Here is a 20,970-nt window from a genome sequence, read left to right on the forward strand (position 1 = left end):
CACGTCACCCGCTTGATTAATAGACAGCCCACGGTTGTTCCACAAGAATCTTCTGTATATAAAAATTGCCAGGACAGTCTTCAACATCACTGGCTAGCAGCATGTCAAGATAGTGACTTGCACAACCAAACAGGCAAGCATAGCCTTACTTTTCTTATTCGTTTTACTGTCATATAGCTTAGCGTATTTCATAACTTTCATTTTGATTCATTACTCTAATCGATCGTGAAGAACCAAATTAGTTTTGATTGTCTAATTTGCACTGTTCAGTTGGAATCGGGGTCTAAATTCACTAAACACTAGCAACTTTGCAAAAAAAAAAAACTTACAATAAGGATGAAATGTTGCTTAAGTGAGCTTTAAAAAACGTTTTGTATTAAGCTCCTTATTGTTGGGCAATCTGATTAAAATTAGTTCTACTGGTCTACCAATAGATCTAACAGCATTGCGTGGATTCCCATGTCCAGGTGACATTTCATAAATAAATAACAATTTAAATATCGACCAGTTACACTTCGCCTTTTATAGCGTTATTCGGGAGCATACAAATTCTAAAAATAGCGGGCGAGACTATGCAATAGGCGACTTTGTTGGTCTATTTCAACATTAAAAAACCAGGGGGAAAGGTGCAGTAATAAACTCTGGATTGTATACTAGAAACGATTTTTTGTTTTTCGTCTTGAAACGAATTTTATATCAAATTTTATATTGAAAATAGTTTCCAGCATACTTCGTAATTCACCCGAATCATTCCGTATACCCTCTGCATAATCCCGAATGTTTTCAAATTCTTTTGAAATCACTGGCATGATTTTGCAAGTAAGGTTTTGATTGGTCGAATGAAAGGTCAACTGGACATGAGCTCCAACGGGGTGTTGTTAGATCCACAGGTAATAGTAATTAACCAGTGGAGCTAATTTTAATTAGATTGGTTGTGGGGAGGCCCAAAACATTTACGTTGGGGTTTTTTTTGGTACTATATAGTGTGTGCCCCGCCCCTCCACCCACCTACCCTACACTTCACATATTATTCATAAGAGCCTGAATTATAGTGTGGTTTATTTCCGTTTCTAACATACTCTATGTGAAGTTGAGATAATCGCATTGCTGAATAAATATATTTGTAGATATGTTTCTTCTAATTGACTAGACCTCCCTTCCTCGTCATCGTTAATAGCTATCATTCATTTCGGCTCTAACGGTACACACAGTGTCTAATTCTTGCTGTCCGTCTCCACATCGCAGTCCTTGTCTAGTTTGAAATTAAATTAAGTATCCTATGATGGTCTCTCATTTTGTAGATAAAGTGTTTTAATTATCATGTTCCACACACCCAGTAGCTGTTCGCTAAATAGCGTCCTTCCTCTTTTATTTCCAGACTGTCAAAATGATGAATCTCCTCTTCGCTCTGTTCCTGGTCTTCTTGTTGATAGCCTTTGTCCAGAGCAACATGATCGGCATGGGTTACGGCTACCCGTACATGTACCCTGCTGGAGCCATGTACCCCATGTGGTACAGGAGATGTACGTTTTATCAGTTATTTGTTGATTTTTTTAAAAAATTTATTGATCCCCAAAACATAAGAAAGGTCAAGGTTGTATAATTTTCATTGATGGTGTAGGGTGACGGGAAGAACAATACGGGTGGAGGCATAGAGATCGACAGAGGAAAACAGCTGACACATGCAGAAATTTGATTAAAAACGTGAAACGGTAAACATTGATATGTATTTTAGTGGATGTTTTTTTTTCATTGTGTAGACCAAGTATCGCAAATAGCGTTATGAAGAGGAATTATTAAGCTAATATTCATCGACATGATTATTATTATTCTTATATATATATATATATATATATATATTTTATCTCTTTTTTTTTTTACAGAGGATGGTCTATATCTCAAGAAACGGGTTTTTCAACAAACGAGATAGAAGTCTACTCTGAAAAGTAAAAATAAAATTTCAGAATTCTTCACATGTTTTGGGTCTTTCTTCTTATACAGAGAAACGCATTAGCCTACACAACTTCGTAAAAGGTTTTGGTCCATACATTCAGTTGGATTCAGCCAATGTAGTTTAACAGGAAAGGGATTTATGAATGGGGAAGGTATTCTGTTTTTCTGTACAGTACGTGTATTATTTTTTTTTTTATTATTTAATAACACCACTAGAGCACATTGATTTATTAATCATCGGCTACTGAATGTCAAACATTTAGTTATTTTGACTTAGTCTCAGAACGAAACCCGCTACATTTTTCCATTAGTAGCAGCAGATCTTGTATATACACCATCCCAACAGACAGGGTAGCACATACCACAGCCTTTGATATACCAGTCATGCTGCACTGGGGAAATAGCCCATTGGCCCATCCTGGACAGACTGCATATCATGCGAGTGCTTTATCACTGGGTTACGTCCCACCACTATTATTTTGAAAACTTATATAAAACAAAATAGGAGACGTCATATGCTATATGGTGTGAGAATGACATCTTTGACAGTATTTTTGTTTGGAAAAGGTGAATATTGTCTCTGTTAAATTATGACATACGAATACCAACTGAAAAGTAAAAAACCCAAAACAAACCCACCAGATATATATATATATATATATATACTACTCAAAAGAATTTAAGGGTCAAAAATTTATAACCAAATAAGTTTCAGAGTGTATTAGATTGATGATGTAAACTACACCAAATTTTTTATTTATTGTTCCATATTTACAAAAAAACACAAATAAACGTCACTGTATACAAGAAAGTCACATGACATGCTGTCAAAGTTGAAGGTTGTCAAACATGGATTTTACACATTAGAACATTCGTTTAATAGTGTGTGAATCCACCCCTGGCGCGAATACACTCGACACATCGTTGCCTCATGCTGTTGATCAGACGTCTGAAGAACTCTTGGGGAATGGCCTGCCACTCTGCCATAAGAAGTTGACCCAGATCATGAAGGTTGGCCGGAGGGGCATGGTTATCCCGAACTCTCCTGCCTAATTCGTCCCAGGCGTCTCTATTGGGGCCAAGTCAGGCGAATATGCTGGCCAATCCATCCTGGCGATACCTTGTTGTCTGAGAAAGTCCGTTACCACCCTGGCGCGGTGGGGTCTGGCATTGTCATCCTGCAGAACTGCCCCGCCGCCAATCTGCTGAAGGCCTGGGAGAACCAACGGCCGGATAATCTCATTCAGATAGCGGATTCCATTCAGATTGCCATCCACCACATAGAGGGGGGTCCTGTGGTGGATAGAGATGCCGCCCCACACCATGACGCTGCCACCACCGAACCGGTGACGTTGTCTAACGTTAACGTCAGCGAAGCGCTCCCCAGGACGTCTGTAGACACGAACCCGACCGTCGTTAAACTGGAGACTAAACCTGGACTCATCAGTGAACATCACTCGACCCCACTGAACACGTTGCCACCGCAGATGAAGCGTGCACCAGTGACGTCTGGCCGTTCTGCGACGTGGTAGGAGTGGTGGTCGAACAGCCTGGCGACGGCAGCGTAGATTATTGGCTCTCAGACGATTGCGTATGGTTTGATCAGACACTCGAGTTCCAGTCGCAGTCCGCAGATTGTCACGTAATCGGCGTGCAGTGGTTGTGCGTTGACGTAAAGCCCTATTGGTGATGTAGCGGTCCTCTCTATTTGTAGTGCTTCGGGGTCTTCCCGAACGTGGACGATTTCGAACAGAATTCGTTGCTTGGTACCGTTGCCACAGTCGGCCAACGACACTCTGACTGACACACCAAGTCTCAGAGCAACATTTCTTTGCGTATTGCCATCCTGAAGCCAAGCAATAGCCCTTCCTCGATCTTCGATAGTCAGTTGAAGTCGTACCATTGTCGAATTTGGAGTGTGCACCGTACACGAACGCAAGCTCCAATTATACGGAAATTCAGCATTGGGAACATGGAATACACGTGCAAAGCGTGCAAATGAAGCGCTTTGTGAAAAAGCAAGTTATGGGCACTTAGCAGACCTTTCGCTTTCGCCCTAATTTACGTGCAAATGTAAGCATGTTTTCGCCATTAGAACTAGTCGACAGTGTCAATGACAGTGGATTTTAATTCATTTATGGGTTGCTTAGACCCACTTTCGTCAAAATGGAACAATACCATGCGTGACATTATGGTCTAGCTAATATAATTGACATTCAGAAAATAATGTCGAAAATATCGTCCGACCCTTAAATTCTTTTGAGTAGTATTATATATATAAGTTGAAGTGCAGTATACCGACAGGACACAAAACACAACGTGAATTAAAATGCCCAAATATAATAGCATCCCAAATATATACTTAACTGTCGTAAACACGACTATACTTCAGCTAGACAAATATTGCATTTGTACATCATCACCAGGCGAGATGTAGCACAGTGTAGTAAAGTGCTCGCCTGATACGTGGTTCATCTCCGTCGGTGGGCTCATTGGGCTATTTCTCATTCCAGCCAGTGCAGCACGACTGGTATATCAAAGGCTGTGGTATGTGCTATCCTGTCTTTGGAATGGTGCATATGAAAGATCAATTGCTATTAATGGAAAAATGTAGCAAGTTTCCTATCTGAGACTATATGTCAAAATTTATCAAATATTTGACCTCTAATAGCCGATGATCAATAAATCAGTGCTCTAGTGGTGTTGTTAAACAAAGTAATCTAACTTTTTTTTACTAAATCCCATTTAATACATTCAACTGTGAAAACAAAATGATAAAAGGAAAATAAAACAAATGACAAATATATGATTTATTTCAATAAATACCAGAAACAAAGATGACAGACAAGTACATTTATTTCACAATGTTGCTGTCATATCGAAACATTTGAATGTTATAATATCATTCAATTATTATTACAGTAATTGACAAAATATTTTGTGCTAGAATTGACATACAAATATTTCTGTTCTAACAACCTAACCGAAAATGTAATTGCACAGATTTCCATTTTATTTGCACTATTTACAATGTTATCAAATGTTTTTATGTAAGATTTTAAGACAAACAAATTCACATATGCAAACCTAAATGTATAAAAAGAAATATATCAATAGTGTCGGCAACCTAACAACAGTCTGACTACTTTTCAAGAAATAACATATACAAAATATTTACATATCAAACATTTGAGAGATACACTTAATAGCAGGGTAGTCCTGTTGCCTGTGAACTTGGAATCAAATATCAGTTTGTTGAATCATAAACATGAACTGTAGACCTGTATTTATAAAACATCTAAAATTTGCACTTAGGCTTCAATAACGGTTTCTTGAATCAGAAACATGGACTGCATGCCATGTGCTTATTAATTTTTAAAATCAGCATTTACGCTTCCAATCTGTAAACTTTAAACTTATGTGATACAAATAATAAGCAACAATTCAGACTTAAATTTAGAACTTTTATAAACTCAAATAAGTAATTATTCATTAAAACAATATGATCATGGTATGTTACTTAGCCTAGTTCTGCAGTTGTCCAAAGTCTATTTTGTTCATCAAAGCATTCGTGTATTATGTAACTGTTGAAGAAATGATCTCGATGCAGACTATGATAGGCACGTAAAGACCACACCATTACAACAGGGTGCTGTTTGAGTCTCCAAGTACCAAATACAATGAGAAGTGGGCGCCGTCATTAATCTGTAATCATGTCAAACATTAAAACGTGAAAAGCACCAGTGCTGACATCAGGACAACTGACGAAATGCGCTGGTTTGCCACCTTATTTTGCAAGCCTATATCTGGACCTCATTACATACATACATGTGTATACAACCATACCGAGATGTGTCTTGCTGCGAATAAAAACCTTTAGAAATAATACTGGTACCCACCCCCATCAGGAAAAACCTGAGATTGGCCTGAATTCTCAGGTACTTGTTTTAGTAAACCATTACTGGTGTTTTCCATCAGTTTTCTGTCCCAGTGACGGTTTTGGGGTCTGGGTCTGTGGATGCACCGGCCTCTTTAGGAGCCTCACTGTCATCAATGTCCCCCATCCCGATCTCGTCCTCACTGTCCTCGTCCCCAGAAACCTCCCTGTTCTCTTGTTCCAGTCTCTCAAGCTGTTTGGCCAACTCCATCTCGTCAAAGTCGGACACAACACGTGGCTGTAAGAAAATAGTTTGTTAATCAGCGATGAGAAAGACAATTTAAAAAAAACACAGCTAAAATATTCTTGACTTTTGAATGTAAACAAGGTTCACAGAACATGTCAAACATTTGTGGTGATACTAAAGGAACAAGGGCATAAATGGCCCTCTACCCCCTTCTTGCCCCGGTCCAAGAAAGAAACACCTTGCTTGTTCCTTTTTTTTAAATTTTATTTTTTTATTATTATTATTATATAAAGTGTCACAGATCTTCTTTCCCAGTATTCTGAAGCTAAATATTTAGTAATTAAAGGACAAATAATGTTTGACGAAAGTACTCATGAACTTTCATATTGTAACTGAATGATAATGACTCACTACTGAATTGGCATTATATCCTTTGCCAAATAATAATTAGATTATCACTTTACTTTGGAAAAACAACTGCTTCTTTTTACTATTCTTCACTAGTCTATTCTTTATTTTTGACATGAGTTACTTCCCTTTTAATGTTGGCATCAACTTTATAAGTATTATATAACCAGCACTGGTGGTGTCGTGGAACATAAGACTGGTAGGTACAGGGTTCACAGCTCGGTACCGGCTTCCACCCAGAGCGAGTTTTAATGACTCAATGGGTAGGTGTAAGACCACTACACTCTTTCTCTCTCACTAACCACTAACAATTAACAACTAACCCACTGTCCTGGACAGACAGCCCAGATAGCTGAGGTGTTTGCCCAGGACATTGTGCTTGAACCGTATGTGAATAGAAGCACGAAAATAAGTTGAAATGAAATGTAAGTATTTGGAACTGGCTGGTATTAGTTACATGTAAATCTAAAAGTGACATTTCGAAATTTCATCCTGTTGTGAGAACCAGGCCATGCAGCTTTCACTTTCAGCTGTTTCAATCATCAAATTTATTACTGTTTACTATTTCTAGTGAATTAATTTATCCACGGTGAACAGTAAAGAAATAACATGATTTTGCCACTCAAGGGAAGCTATCACTCTCACTCCCCATCACTCCCCTGAGACTAGTCAAACAAGAGTAATTTCTAGGTCCCCTTATCATGTGAATAAATGTGGTGATGTAATCTGTTAAAATGGTTCATCATAATCCAGGGCTTCTAGAAGTTTTATAACATTCACTGGCTATGGGATCAGTATTTAAAACATTTACTAGCCACAATTAAACAATAGCCCTACTTTACTTTAACTTGATACAATTTTAGTAAATTATATTAATTATCAGATATGTCACCTAAAGAGGGAGATAGAGCTTAAAACACTAACATTAGAGGGTTGGGGTGGGGACAGCTTATTCATGTTTACAAAATAGACTTAACTGCAACATTTGACCAAACATTTGGGCATGGCAATAGTAGTTATTTACTAGCCCACCACTGAATGTCACTAGCGATGGGAGTGGGGCTACCATAATCTAGAAGCCCTGCATAATATATAATCACTCCCCTCAATTTGTTTCATGTCAAGGTCTGTTTTTAAAATAATGTTTATGATTTTATGCTCACAAACCCATTACGATAATTTCTGGAACAGTATGTACATGTAATCACTCACATTTTATATTCTTCACAATCATAAATAACGTAATAAAAAAAATTGATTGAGAAATACTTCACATAAATACTCACAAATTCAAACAAAACTATATTTTACAACATTAAGTATATTCAGCACCAAAATTTAGATTCCCCCGTAATAGTACTAATATATGCCCTAAGTGTGCGATGTGAAACAAAGAGTTTTATTTCCCAGTAATTGCACCGTACCTGTTGCTGCACATTGAACACCCCGCCTGCCTCCTCTATGGTCTCCTTGATGGATGCCACAGCCTGGTTTAACATCTTGAGGCCATCCGACCGCTCGAGTGTCTGTGTGGTTATCACGTACAGTGGTGGAGCTATCAGATTTATCTGCAAGTAAACAACACAAATGATGAGCTGCAAGCTATAACCATGGCCACAATCAGCCTCGTTTAGTTTCTATACTGAAGGATGTATGCCATTAAATCAAATCTTATAGATCACAACGGTTACAAATGTGGCTAAACCTAGTATATCCTATTTTTTAATCAACATATACCCCATAGATACAAGTATTATAAGAGGTATACTGTAATCCCTCAACCGTATAGTAAATCACAGGAAATGACACATTTTGCTGTTAGTTTTAGATGTATAATAGAAAACATCTGTTATGTGGCAGTATAAGAATCATTTATTTAACATACAAACATCAGTACTAAGAAGAATTACCTTAATTGGCAGTGCTTCTGTGGACAGTTCGATACCTTTCTTGAGGGCTCTCTTTACAGCATCCACACCTTCGTAGTTGGTACACGCAACTTCAACATCTACAATATAAACAAAAAACATCATGCAGAACTAGTCTTGAGCCAGAACAATTAAAACAATTTTTCAGTGAGTCTCAATACATATACAAAATGCTGTTTCTGGATTCTGTCTGCCCACCAAATAAGCAACAAGCATATTTGACTTGCTCATTATAAAATGCTCTCACTTCATGACCAGTTAATGTTTTTTTGAGGTTCTCTGCTCCCTGAACATAGCTTTTTTCTGATTTAAAAGAGTTAAGGTTTCTTGTGTGTAACATTGATTTATTAATCATCAGCTATTTGGTAATTATGACATATAGCATTAGAGGAAACCTGCTATATTTTTCCATTAGTAGCAAGGGATCTGTTATATGCATTTTCCCAAAGACAAAACACCACCATTTAAGAGAGAAAACCAAAGATACGCGCCCTTTAGAAATACTGATGGACCTATTCAACAATACAAAACCAAACCATGTACTGGGGACAATATTTAAAAAGTTCAAATGTCATAACTGTCAAAAATGGGCCAATACCCAAACTTTATCTGTAACTGTATGATAAAGCTATTTATTACCCCAGCAGGCACTCATAACGGGGAAAATAAAAATCATAATTTCTCAAATTATCATGCATTGGTTTAACTACACTACTAATGGACAATTTGACCCCAACAAACTAATCACCTTGTCAGTACTAAATACGACATCATCACGATTTGGCAATGCACCAAGAATGACGTCACGTAGTTTAAAGCATTTGCGTTCACATCTTTCTGTTTTCAGCCTTAAACGTTTAATAACATGGTAGTCTAAAGCATTTCATTATAGATTTTTTTTATACAAAATATATAGAACTTTGGGTTTAAAAATTTATCTGTGAACCGTGAATAAAATACAAAGTTAAAGAAAGAAAGAAAGAAATGTTTTATTTAATGACGCACTCAACACATTTCTTTTACGATTATATGGCGTCAGACATATGGTTATGGATCACAGTTTGAGGAAACCCACTGTCGCCACTACATGGGCTACTCTTGCCGATTAGCAGCAAGGGATCTTTTATTTGCGCTTCCCACAGGCAGGATAGCACAAACCATGGCCTTTGTTGAACCAGTTATAGATCACTGGTTGGTGCAAGTGGTTTACACCTACCCATTGAGCCTTGCGGAGCACTCACTCAGGGTTTGGAGTCGGTATCCGAATTAAAAAATACAAAGTTAAAGCAATACCCAGACCAGTAAAGTAGCTTACGTTGTTTCTATATACATGGACATGTAGCCGATGTAGGCTATATCGACAATAAAGGCTTTTAAAACCCCCAAATAGCTGGGGTAATAAATAGAATAACAAACACAGTACCAGTTATTATCAAATTTATGTCTTTTCACTTGTTACTGACTAAAGCTCGTGACAAGATAAAATTATTTCACTTGGGACATAAGGTTGATAATAACTGGTAACTCGTTTATTATCCTCTATACACAAAATATTAGTTTAGTATAAAAATAATTCTGGGACACTATACACGACAGTTTGACAGACAGATGGAGACAAGATCAATAGTGCCCCCCCCCCCCCCCCCCCCCCCACTGGTTAGTGCGGTCTCATGGTATAGTATTCTTGTGCACTAAACACAACATGGGAAAAACAACTGGCATGTACTTACCAGCTCTGATTTTGACAGCCTGCGGTGTTAATCTTCTCTTGATATTCTGCAACAAGACGTCCTTAGTTTCCTCATCTATCTGGCACTCGTCAAGGATCTCGGGTGTCCTGAATAGCACAACGTGAGAAATATCTACACATTACAATTTACACCTGCAGTACTTAGTGGCAATAAACAGTGAATGTGGACAGTACACTTACTTAGTAATGTCCTAAACACTATGGAAGTAGAAGGGAGGCAACTCTTTGCAGTACACCAGTTTGCTAGTTTGTGAAAGGAATGAAGGAACATGTTATTTAGCAATGTAGTCTCAGGCATCTGATCGTTTCATTCTCGTGTTAATTTATATTTGCGTAACCTATATTTTTTTGCCCATAAATTGGAGCACATTTACTTGGATATAATGGGTTATGCAAACAGGAAATGGGTTACCTGGATTTATTTCTGCGTAACCAATAAATGGGTCACAGAGATTTTCAATTCTCAGAGGTCTGTACTTATTTTAGATATAGTTGTATGGCGTCATACACATGATTAAGGACTATACAGATAACGAGGGAAAAGCACCTGCCACAGCATATTAGGCTACTCTTTCGGATTAGCAGCAAGGGATCTTCCATATGCACCATCCCGCCAACTGGACAGTACATACCAAGACGTTTGCTATACCAATTATGGACAAGCTGTTGAGGGCCCACAGACGGTGAATGATCCTAGACTGACTGCATATCAGGTGAGCACTTCACCACTGGGCTACGTCCCACCCCACCGTTAGTTATGAAACTTACACTTAATTGTTTTATAAGATAAACTGTAATCCATTGTTGACAACCTGATCAATTGAAACCTCTCTACTTACGAGACGGCTTGCTTGAATACTTCGTACGATGCACCTGGTTTATTGTATTTTTCATCAAAGAACCAAGCTGTTTTCATGTACAGTTCTTCCAACTTTTGATCGGAGCTGTAGTCCAGGAGCTCTGCCACGTGTCTCAGTATACTGTTCACCTACATACAAAAAAACGCACTGTACATAAAAACATAGAAGATTAGAACCCTATAATAACTTCAAACTGTTGCTCAGGGGATCAAAATTCCCAATTCCCGACAACCATGGCAAGTGGAATTTTCATGCCGGGCAAGTAATTACGTTAACTGCATATGCCCGATGACAAGTGACTAATGTTAACACCTAAAACGTTTTTAAATTCTGTTAAAAATCTCGGCAAAACATTTGGAAAGAGTTCCGATCTTCCAAGCATTTACGTAGCTGTAAGGAGAACTAACCCTAACCCTAAACTCTGGAATGATTGGAACTCTTGCCAATGCATTAACACACCAAAACAGAAAACAATGTGTTGAAAAGTCCGATAACAACTTAAGAATTATTCCCCTTTTACTATCGACTAAGATCGGTAATTTCCGCCACTGAATGTTCGACTGTACAATTAATTGGTTAGATAATCTTCAAACTTGGAAATAGCGTCCAATACATTTTACAGCTTAAATAAAAATAAAGTATACATGCAGGGTTTTCATTCATCCAAAAATATTAATAGTCCATGGACTCATGACCGTATATTTTAAGAGTCCAATAGGAATGTAGGAGTCCATGAATTGATATATTCAATAAAATATCAAGTGAATTGTATAACCACTGACAACACAAAAACATTGACATTTAAATGGTTTTATGTAGTAATAAAAAGTACATGAATAAAAAAACAAATACCAGGTAACTCATATATATATATATATTCAACTAATAATGCGAAAAAGAAGAAAAAAATATTGCGAAAGAATTTTCGGTTTGGCAAATATTTTTGCAAAAGATTTGATTTTTAGAACCAAACATTTTCAACCAGTTTTGTTCAGTTGATTCACGGTGTGAATAAGCGCTGTTTGCATGTCCACGTGACCAGTCTATTATTCAGTAGTGTAGCAAATCAATGGGGGCGTAAAGCAAGTGCTACTAACGGGTTTACAATTTCTGAGTTCACTTGAACAAAGAATAAATTTTATGAACTGTATTCTTATAAAAGTTGCAAGATATTTTAGTTTAGATATAATAAACCTTGTAGCAGAACATACTTAATGTTTTTTCAGTACTTTGTAAATGTAAATCTACGTTGGTGTAAAATGAACGTGTTAGATGAAGCTAGATTCTACCCTACGTCATAATCGTGATGGTGCGATGCCGTCTAAGCATACATGAATATATTACTTTTTTCTGCTTTATTAATAGTTTTTAACAAATAAATTATGCTCAATAAATTAATAATACAAGGCTGGAATCGATGTATTCCCCCTCCTGCTGTTGTTTACCAAACCTGCACTATTTAAAAACATTTGCAGAGTAACAAGAGCGCATGTTTACTTTGAGCGCAGCCACAGCTGTTTGTGAGAGACTTCTCAGCTATGAACAGGGTGAAAACATCCCAGAGAAGTGCTTTGGGGCAGAGAGTGATAAATAATATACTCACAATAATGACACATGGGCCAAAATCCCTAAACATTTTTGAACCAATGCCAGCCATAAAAGAATGGCTCACGAGATCCACGACCATACAACAAGTAGTCAGACATACATTGACATAATAATTATATTTAGATGAACAAGTGGACACTACCAAACAAATAACAAAGTTTAAATCAACAAATGCACACTATTTAAAAAATAAAGCCAAAATCCCTAAACATTTTTGAACCAATGCCAGCCATAAAAGAATGGCTCACGAGATCCACGACCATACAACAAGTAGTCAGACATACATTGACATAATAATTATATTTAGATGAACAAGTGGACACTACCAAACAAATAACAAAGTTTAAATCAACAAATGCACACTATTTAAAAAATAAAGTTTAAATCATCAAGTAGATAAGACAGTGGATACTACTGGACACATATACATTTAGTACTTCCTGGGTAAGTGTTGTAACCTATTGGCAAAATTCTTTATTTGTGCAATTAAACCAATTACTTTCAAGAGTATTACATTATTAAGCACTGTATTAAATTAAATAGGAGTAACACAATTGGTTACCTTAAGAAATATGGGCAAGTGGAAAAATATATGGGGCAAGTGAATATCGCCCTGTGGGAAGTAATTTTTTTGAAAATGTTTGAACCCCTGTTGCTGAATATAACAAGTACATGCAGGGGTTGAAATTAGCTCAAATTTGTGCCAGAAACTCAGTCTGATAAGGTACACATTCTGCTGGCCTGAATCTAAATTTGCTGGCCAAACATGATGGACTCTGTGAATATAATTTTTTACTGTAAAATAATTGCCAGTCTCACAGCCAAACAAATCTCCTGGTCCATGGTGATGTTGTCTGGAAAAAACTAGCCAGGACAGACGATTTCATAAACTCTACATACATATATTCAAAAATGCTCATCACATGCTTGTTGATGAGATAACTTTAGATCATTAATGGAGAATATTATTTTTGAAACACAAGCAAAACAAATTTCAGGTAGACATACCAAGGACAATACAAAAAGGCATACATCCGGATTTCAGTAACGAGCACATTGTGATACATTGTGCAGGCCTAGATCTTGTGTCATCCAGTACCATACGGTGTTTCATTCTCAACAAAAATGTAAACCAGGCAATGCATTCCGGACTTCCGCATCGATACAATATCAGAACATCCGCATTAAAAGTAGTAACAGGAATTCAATTCTAACTTTCATACACCTGTGGTAAGCTATATTTTTTGCTGTAACCTGTAAATGGGTTACCAGACACAATGCTTATTTCGATGCCTGGGTCGGGTGAACTTTATGTTGACAACTGTCAATTTCAACAACCAAATGGTCAACAAGTACCTGAAATAAAAACAACTGCCTAAACTCGACATTAAACTAACAGGCTATTGACCAGTACAAATCCTATATGAAAAGGACATCGAAATTTGTGGCGGCAATCAGCAATGCCACCTCAAAAGCTACTGTAAAAATTAAACAAATTCCTTGGATGATTTAAAAGTTTATTTTGTTTAACGACACGACGAGAGCACATTAATTAATCACTGGCTATTGAATGTCAAACATTGGATGATTCTTACTTTTAGTCATCAGAGGAAACCTGCTACATTTTTCCTAACACAGCAAGGGATCTTTTATATGCACTTTTCCACAGACAGAAAAGCACATACCATTGACTTTGACCAGTTGTGTTGCACTGGGTTGAATGAGAAAAAAAAAAATCAGCTGACAGGATTCACTGAGGTGGTTTGATCCTGTGATCTAAGCACCTCAAGCAAGCACTATACAGACTGAGCCAAATCCTGTCCTCCTTGGGTGATAGAGACCATAATCGGACACTTTTTTCGAAAAGTGCCATTCGGCTTATTCTGGTACGGAAACATGCTACAGTGAAAGAAAATCAGGGTTGCAATATTCAAGATTACCACCATCATTTTCTAAAGAGTTTGTAAATTGTTACTCTGGTAGCTATAAACTTTAATTCAAAAGTTAATTATCGCTATCCTACTGTTAGCATTAAATCAAAGAAAACCACTTACAGCTTTGGCTTTAGCAAATTTCTCCTCACATTTGATTATTTCCTCTTGTGAAACTCTTCTCTTAGACAAATCAATGTAACCTGTAAAACAAACATGTTGCAAGTTATTCACTTTTCATAAGGTAACGGTTTAAATTTAAACACAAAATCTTTCATACCTTCATTCATTTTCTCATTGGACATAACCTAATTATGGTTTAAGTTGCATGGTTATTTGTATTATGTAGGTAGTATATACAGCCTGTTTTACTACAGTGCTCACCCTGTTCATTGCCAAATTAGCCAATTGCTAATTTTTATACAAAATGGCTACAAAATTAAGACTTTGGCTAATAAAATATTCCTCAAACCAACCACATTTTAATGATTTTCAAGGAAATACTCTTTATTTCTGAAACTTGGCTAAACCAAACTTTGTTCCAGTGTGAGCCCTGTACTAGCTGCTTGTGTGAAAGGTAGACATGCTTCAATGATTGATTATCATTGATCATGAAAATCCATAATGAACTATCACAGGAAATATTAACTCTTAACTGTTCCAACAGTTTTAATGATTAACTGAATAATATAAATATACTAGGGTATGGGTTGGTTTTCCTGAATACAGTGTACATATTGGGATAATTAACACAATTTAAATGAAATGTCCTAATAATCCAAATCCAGGGCTAACTGCCACTCATCAAATTTACCAATTGTGAATTTTAAAAATAGTTGGCAAATTTTATTTAATTTGGCGAAATTAAATTGATTTTTTTTTTTTTTTTTTTTTTTTTTTTTTAAATAGCTATATTTTTTGCAATTTTTAGATAATTTGGCGAAATTTTCTGATCGCCCAAAGTATGCCCTGGTATCATATATTAAGTTTGTATAATTATAACCACCTGTATAATCCAAGTTGATGGGTTGGTGCAAATAAAATATAATCAAGGATGCAATTCCAAATCATTCTAGACACTAATGAAAAGTGTTACTGGAGAGCCATGAATGGTTAGCTGGGTGGTACAGAGACAATTTTATTAACTGGATGTGTGAATGGGGATACCAAGTGCTGTATATACCAGAATATAGCTACATGTAGCTCGGGGCAAACAGAAAATGGCACCAAATATTCTATTAAACATAAATTCAGAAGCACATAGTTATTATTTTTAACAAAATACCAAACATCACACTAACTTATTTTTGCCAAGTTAGAATAGAATTCACAACTGTTTTCTGAATTTGCGACTGGTGAATTTGGCGAGTGTCAGAGCTAGCCTGGGTCTTGCAATATGTTCCAAATTTCGTTCTTCACAAACCTTTATCTTTATCCACTCTTATGACTACAACACATTCGCTCCTGCCAACTCGGATGAGCTTGTTGATGGAACGAATACGTCTTCTAGACAGTTCACTGAGCAAAATCATGCCTTCTATGTTGTTGTACTCCAGCAAGTACACGTAGGCTCCCATTTCAGCAATCGATCTAACATTGACCATGACAACATCTTCCACCTCGGGGAATTGGTTTTGGTAGAAACGACATGTAAACACCATCTTCTGTTTTATGCAACTCCAAAATCAGAACTTCAAATCTAAAATGATTAATTTGATGTAAAGGTATTTAGCGTCAAACATAGGCTTTTTGTTGTATTAGAGCAGGAATCTTTGCCTACCGTGTGGTAGACAGCTATTCTGTGTTTTCGCTATACAGTTATCTCTGGCGCCAGAGAGCGATCATAACCGTCCAAATGTCTGTCTACCTCTCAAATGGCAGAGTACTCAGACTAGTGTCACAGCTGTAGTCAGCGATCTCATATTCCAGCTCATTAAAAACTATGTTATATATGTACACTAATAATATATAAATATTTTATTATATTTTATTTTTAAAAAGAAAGGACCAAAAATATAATTTGACTTTCTTTCAACGTAAACATGAATTTCAAGCGACATTAAACAAATGCCAGACATTTCACCCCAAGCATGTTCGCTGCCAAAACATGTCAGTTCGCCCCCAACGCATTACCAGTTAGCCCCCAATGAATTACCAGTTCGCCCCCGCAGAAGGTATATTTACGAGGCAGGGACAGTGAATACCACTTACACAAAAAAGAAGACGCCACTATCAAAGAAAGGAAAGTGTTTTAGAACGGGTATTAATATGTTAACTGTAATCACTATGTGCTTTATAGGTTATTATAGTCTTGATGCTAAATTACTAATTATAGGACAATCTGCTCATTTGCTAGCCTTTTATCATAAAAAAAAAAAAAGACAATGAATATCACTTAGGCTACACATACACGTGTACACAAGAAGAGGCCACATCATCTGTGGTTCAAAGCATTCTTTGGCAGGGAACATTTTGTTCAGTATCTACAAATTTTAAAACATTAAACAAGTCGCTAGTAAATTTTCAATTGACTAGAAATATTGCTAATCAAACCAGATTTTGAAAACAAAATGTTCCCTGTTTGGTGTTAGCCGACATCATAATAGTTAGGGGTGCAACGATACGGTCAAAACCGTATTGCGATATATTGCGATATAAGAAACTGTATTGCAATATGTATTGCAATATAATTGATATTATTTATGGGTTGGGTTTTTTTTAATGAAAATAGAAGGCATAACTTTTTAATGATCTTTATTAGTTTCAGCTGTCAGGCTAAATGTTTTAGGCCATATTTTTATTTTTTAACACAATACTAGTCTACTAGAACACTGGCGTGACGGTGTCAAACTATTGATGATGATGATGATAACTAATTTAACGTGTCCATATACCACTAGGGTTTCGAACACGCCCATCCCGAGTCCGACCTCCGATAAGATCGGTGGCCTGACTCGGGATGGAGGGGGGGGGGGGGGGGGGGGGGTGTGTGTGAAAATGGGCAGAATTTTGAAAATAGCAATTAGTAAAAAAGTTAATACAATAAAAAAAGAAAAAAAAAAGGTTACAATCCAAAAAGAAAAAAGAATTGACTGCTCGGCCGAATATTTATATAATTTGGAGCATTTTAGAAGGAAAGTCCAAAATTAAATAAGAGAAAGAAGAGAGGATTGGACTATTTAATAATATTTTTAAAAAAAAGAAGTAAGTTCGACATAAAATTTTGAACGCAGATCTAAAAGTTTAAAGTCCGATCAATATGTTCACGCGAGTGGCCTCGTTAAGGCCGTTTGGGTGCACAGCTTAAAGGGACGAGATAGGTTGCATCCCGTCAAGAAAACCCCTAGATTGACAGTCGATAGACGTTGAAGGTGTACTGCTGTGCTGAAATACAGATCTTGAGAAGCCGGATCTGTCTGAACGAGAGAGAGTATCAGACTAGGGTATAGTCCAGTCGTCATGGGTTGGTATAGTGGTGCGGACGGGTCCGACTCCGGAGGATACGAGATGGTATCACTATAAAGCAAGGTAAAGTCTAGAAAAAGAGTAGTAGGCGCCGACCCCGCTTCCTATTTCTTCTTAGAGTGGGGCGGTCAATCTTCCAGTACTGCTAGGACAGGCTCGGACATGTAGAGACTAAACGCGAACAACCGTGGCGTTCTGCAGAATGGCCGTCATACGAGTCACGAAAAAAACCTGTCGACAGTCAGACGGAGAAATGACGTGGAAGCAAGGAATCTCGCTAAAAAAGAATCCAACCTGGTGGTGCAGGCTGTCGAAATGAGAAGCGTTCCAGCGTTCAATCAGTTCCAATGGCCGCATACATTCCAGTAGAAAACTTAATTTCGCTGACAAAAACAACGAAATGAGGGACCCCCCAAGTCGAGCACACGAAAGCACAACAAACACGTCTTACCGCGTGGAGCTCCAGACTGTGAATGGTCAAACTATTCATAAATTGTCACATTCGGAAATCCTTACTATCGGGCTTTTCCGTTGCTGCTCGCTTAACACGGAAATGTACGTATTGAGACAATGTTTCGCCAGATCGACCGAACCAGAGCCGAGGTTATTAGCCGAGGTATTTTGAACGATCGGCCGAAGTATTCCGAGTTCAGTGAAAAACAGCGAAGTGTGATTCTCATTTGTTGGTTTATTTCTTTGAAGTTGATAGCCGTAGCCGTAGCCGTATTCCAACGTAAATGAACAACGAATGATAATGTGTAAGTAACAAAACATTTATTTGTAATTATCGTTAAATGGTTATTTTCACTGGACTTTTGACACGTTTTGTTTAGAAGTTAGAACCAAGTATAACCGACCTATCACTTCGTATGCCAACAAGTAAGCCGACTATGCTTGACGTGATTGTTACATTTCCTGTCATCACCAATTAATAAAATGATGTGGTTTTTGTTTGTTTGTTTGCCTATTTCAAATCAAATAAGTTACAAGGAAAAAAAATCGCGGTACGCAAAACTGTACCGTGGTTCGTATCGAGCTGATCAATTATCGCGGTATACCGGTTTATCGTTGCAGCACTAATAATAGTACAGTATTACCATCAATCTTCGATTTATTATGTGAACAACCCCTGATTTTAATCAGAGGCTGTGCCCCCAGTTAGCATGTTTGAAACCTCAGAATAGCATACAAGTGCGTTAATACCTACCAAACCTAAAAAATCCTCAATCCTGATTTTAATCAGAGGCTGTGCCCCCAGTTAGCAGGTTTGAAACCTCAGAATAGTATATAAGTGTGTTAATACCTACCAAACAAAAAAACTCCTCAATCCTGATTTTAATCAGAAGCTGTGCCCACATAAAGTATTTATGCCTGCCTATGTACCAACAAACAAACAAAAACAAACCCATGTTCCCCCTTTCCTTTAATATCTTTCAAACAAATGTGCAGGCATAAGAACAACAAAAACAAACAAAACACAACACAACCACCACTAAAATCATCTGGTCTTACTGGGCATGAAGTGACTGGGGACTAACTGATTTTGGGGACTAACTGATTTTGGGGCAAAACGTGTGGTACCCACATTAAACAATATGGCTGTCAATAATCACATTTTAAATAACTAATATGTACGTGGTTAGTTTCATATTTCTTCCTAATTATTGATGTTCAAAATGACAGATAAACCCCCCAAAAAATTGTTTGTTTTTTTGGTGGGGGAGGCAATTTGACATTCGTGCGGGGGGGGGGGGGGGGGGGGGGGTCAAACAGACATTTGGTGAGGAAAGCAAATTGTATTCGGGGAGAACTGACTGGGGCCAACAGGTGGTCTGGGAATGAAACGGCAGGTATTTTTTATATTTATTGTGTACGAAGCCTAAAATGATGTGAAAGTGTCTGCCGTTGATCTCAGCCATTCACCAAATGAATTAATGAATTATTTCCGTCTGGGACCTTATAAATAGAGCTTTATTACAGCCAATGCTTTCACTAAAATTTAAAACCATGACGACATTTGTTCTCATACTGCTCTGTTTAAAAACAGTGTAATTAATTTAGTGATAAACACGAATATCTACCGAAATTATTTGAAAAATCTGGCCAAACGATTACCCACCAAACACATGCGTCCATTAATATAATTGACTGGTTAAAAGTTCACGTCTACTTCACAGTTTAAATAAGTACTCTGTTTGCGTAGCAACAAAACAGACCAGTTTTGGTCTGATGCAAGATTCAAGCTATATAAAAATATAAATGTACGCGGCATAGGCTTCTGTTTATAACAATATTTTCCCATACACACAAAACATAATGTGTGTGTGTGTGTGTGTGTGTGTGTGTGTGTGTGTGCAGGCCCGCGTACGCAGGGCGGGTGGGGGTGCGAGGGGTGCGTACGCACACACACACACCCATAGTCTGCCGAGGTCCGTCCGTGGATGTGTAAAAAAAGAAGAAGAAAAAGTCCAATTTACTTCCCAGAATGCAGGAAAATGCATCTCCTGCATTCTAGATTTTAAAAGATGTTGGAGGGGGGGGGAGGGGGGCATGCCCCCGGACCCCCTAGCAACTCCGGCCCTTTGGGCCGTCGATTACGCACCCCCACCCCATAAATTTCTGCGTACGGGCCTGGTGTGAGTGTGTGTGCTTGTGAGCATGTGAACATGTGCGTGTAGCACATTATTCTCTATACTAAAACAACAACTTTTAGCAAATTTGATAAAATTTAATGTGCTTAAATAAAATTAAAAAAAAATATCGTAACTTTCAAAGTAAAATGAAACATATATATTGGATTAATTGACGCGTCTTTTGTTCCAAGTGACAGTGAATTCTCAGTACAAAATGAAATGCGTAACTGTCACGTCACTGGATGTTGGTTGTGGGTCCATGCACGAATATGTTGCCATATTGTCAGTAAAACGTGTCTGGGCTTTGATA

General features: G+C 37.4%; 1 protein-coding gene across 2 annotated transcripts; it reads right to left on the reverse strand.

The window, feature by feature from the left end:
* Window positions 1-4,748: 4,748 nt before the first annotated feature.
* LOC121375196 (eukaryotic translation initiation factor 2 subunit 1-like) lies at window positions 4,749-20,192 on the reverse strand. 2 transcript variants are annotated; one of them, XM_041502492.1, is made up of 8 exons: window positions 20,147-20,192; window positions 15,986-16,261; window positions 14,686-14,765; window positions 11,003-11,151; window positions 10,144-10,250; window positions 8,396-8,493; window positions 7,910-8,053; window positions 4,749-6,128 (listed from the first exon to the last, which is right to left on the reverse strand). In XM_041502492.1, the coding sequence occupies exons 2-8, from the start codon at window positions 16,221-16,223 to the stop codon at window positions 5,928-5,930; spliced, it is 1,017 nt and encodes a 338-aa protein (XP_041358426.1). In that variant the 5' UTR covers window positions 16,224-16,261; window positions 20,147-20,192; the 3' UTR covers window positions 4,749-5,927. The 2 variants fall into 2 exon arrangements, with proteins under 2 accessions (XP_041358426.1, XP_041358425.1); XM_041502491.1 differs by having other exon boundaries at window positions 20,109-20,149.
* Window positions 20,193-20,970: the final 778 nt, after the last annotated feature.

This window comes from Gigantopelta aegis, chromosome 6 (assembly GCF_016097555.1).
Source record: "Gigantopelta aegis isolate Gae_Host chromosome 6, Gae_host_genome, whole genome shotgun sequence".
In the NCBI taxonomy this organism is placed as follows: domain Eukaryota; kingdom Metazoa; phylum Mollusca; class Gastropoda; order Neomphalida; family Peltospiridae; genus Gigantopelta; species Gigantopelta aegis.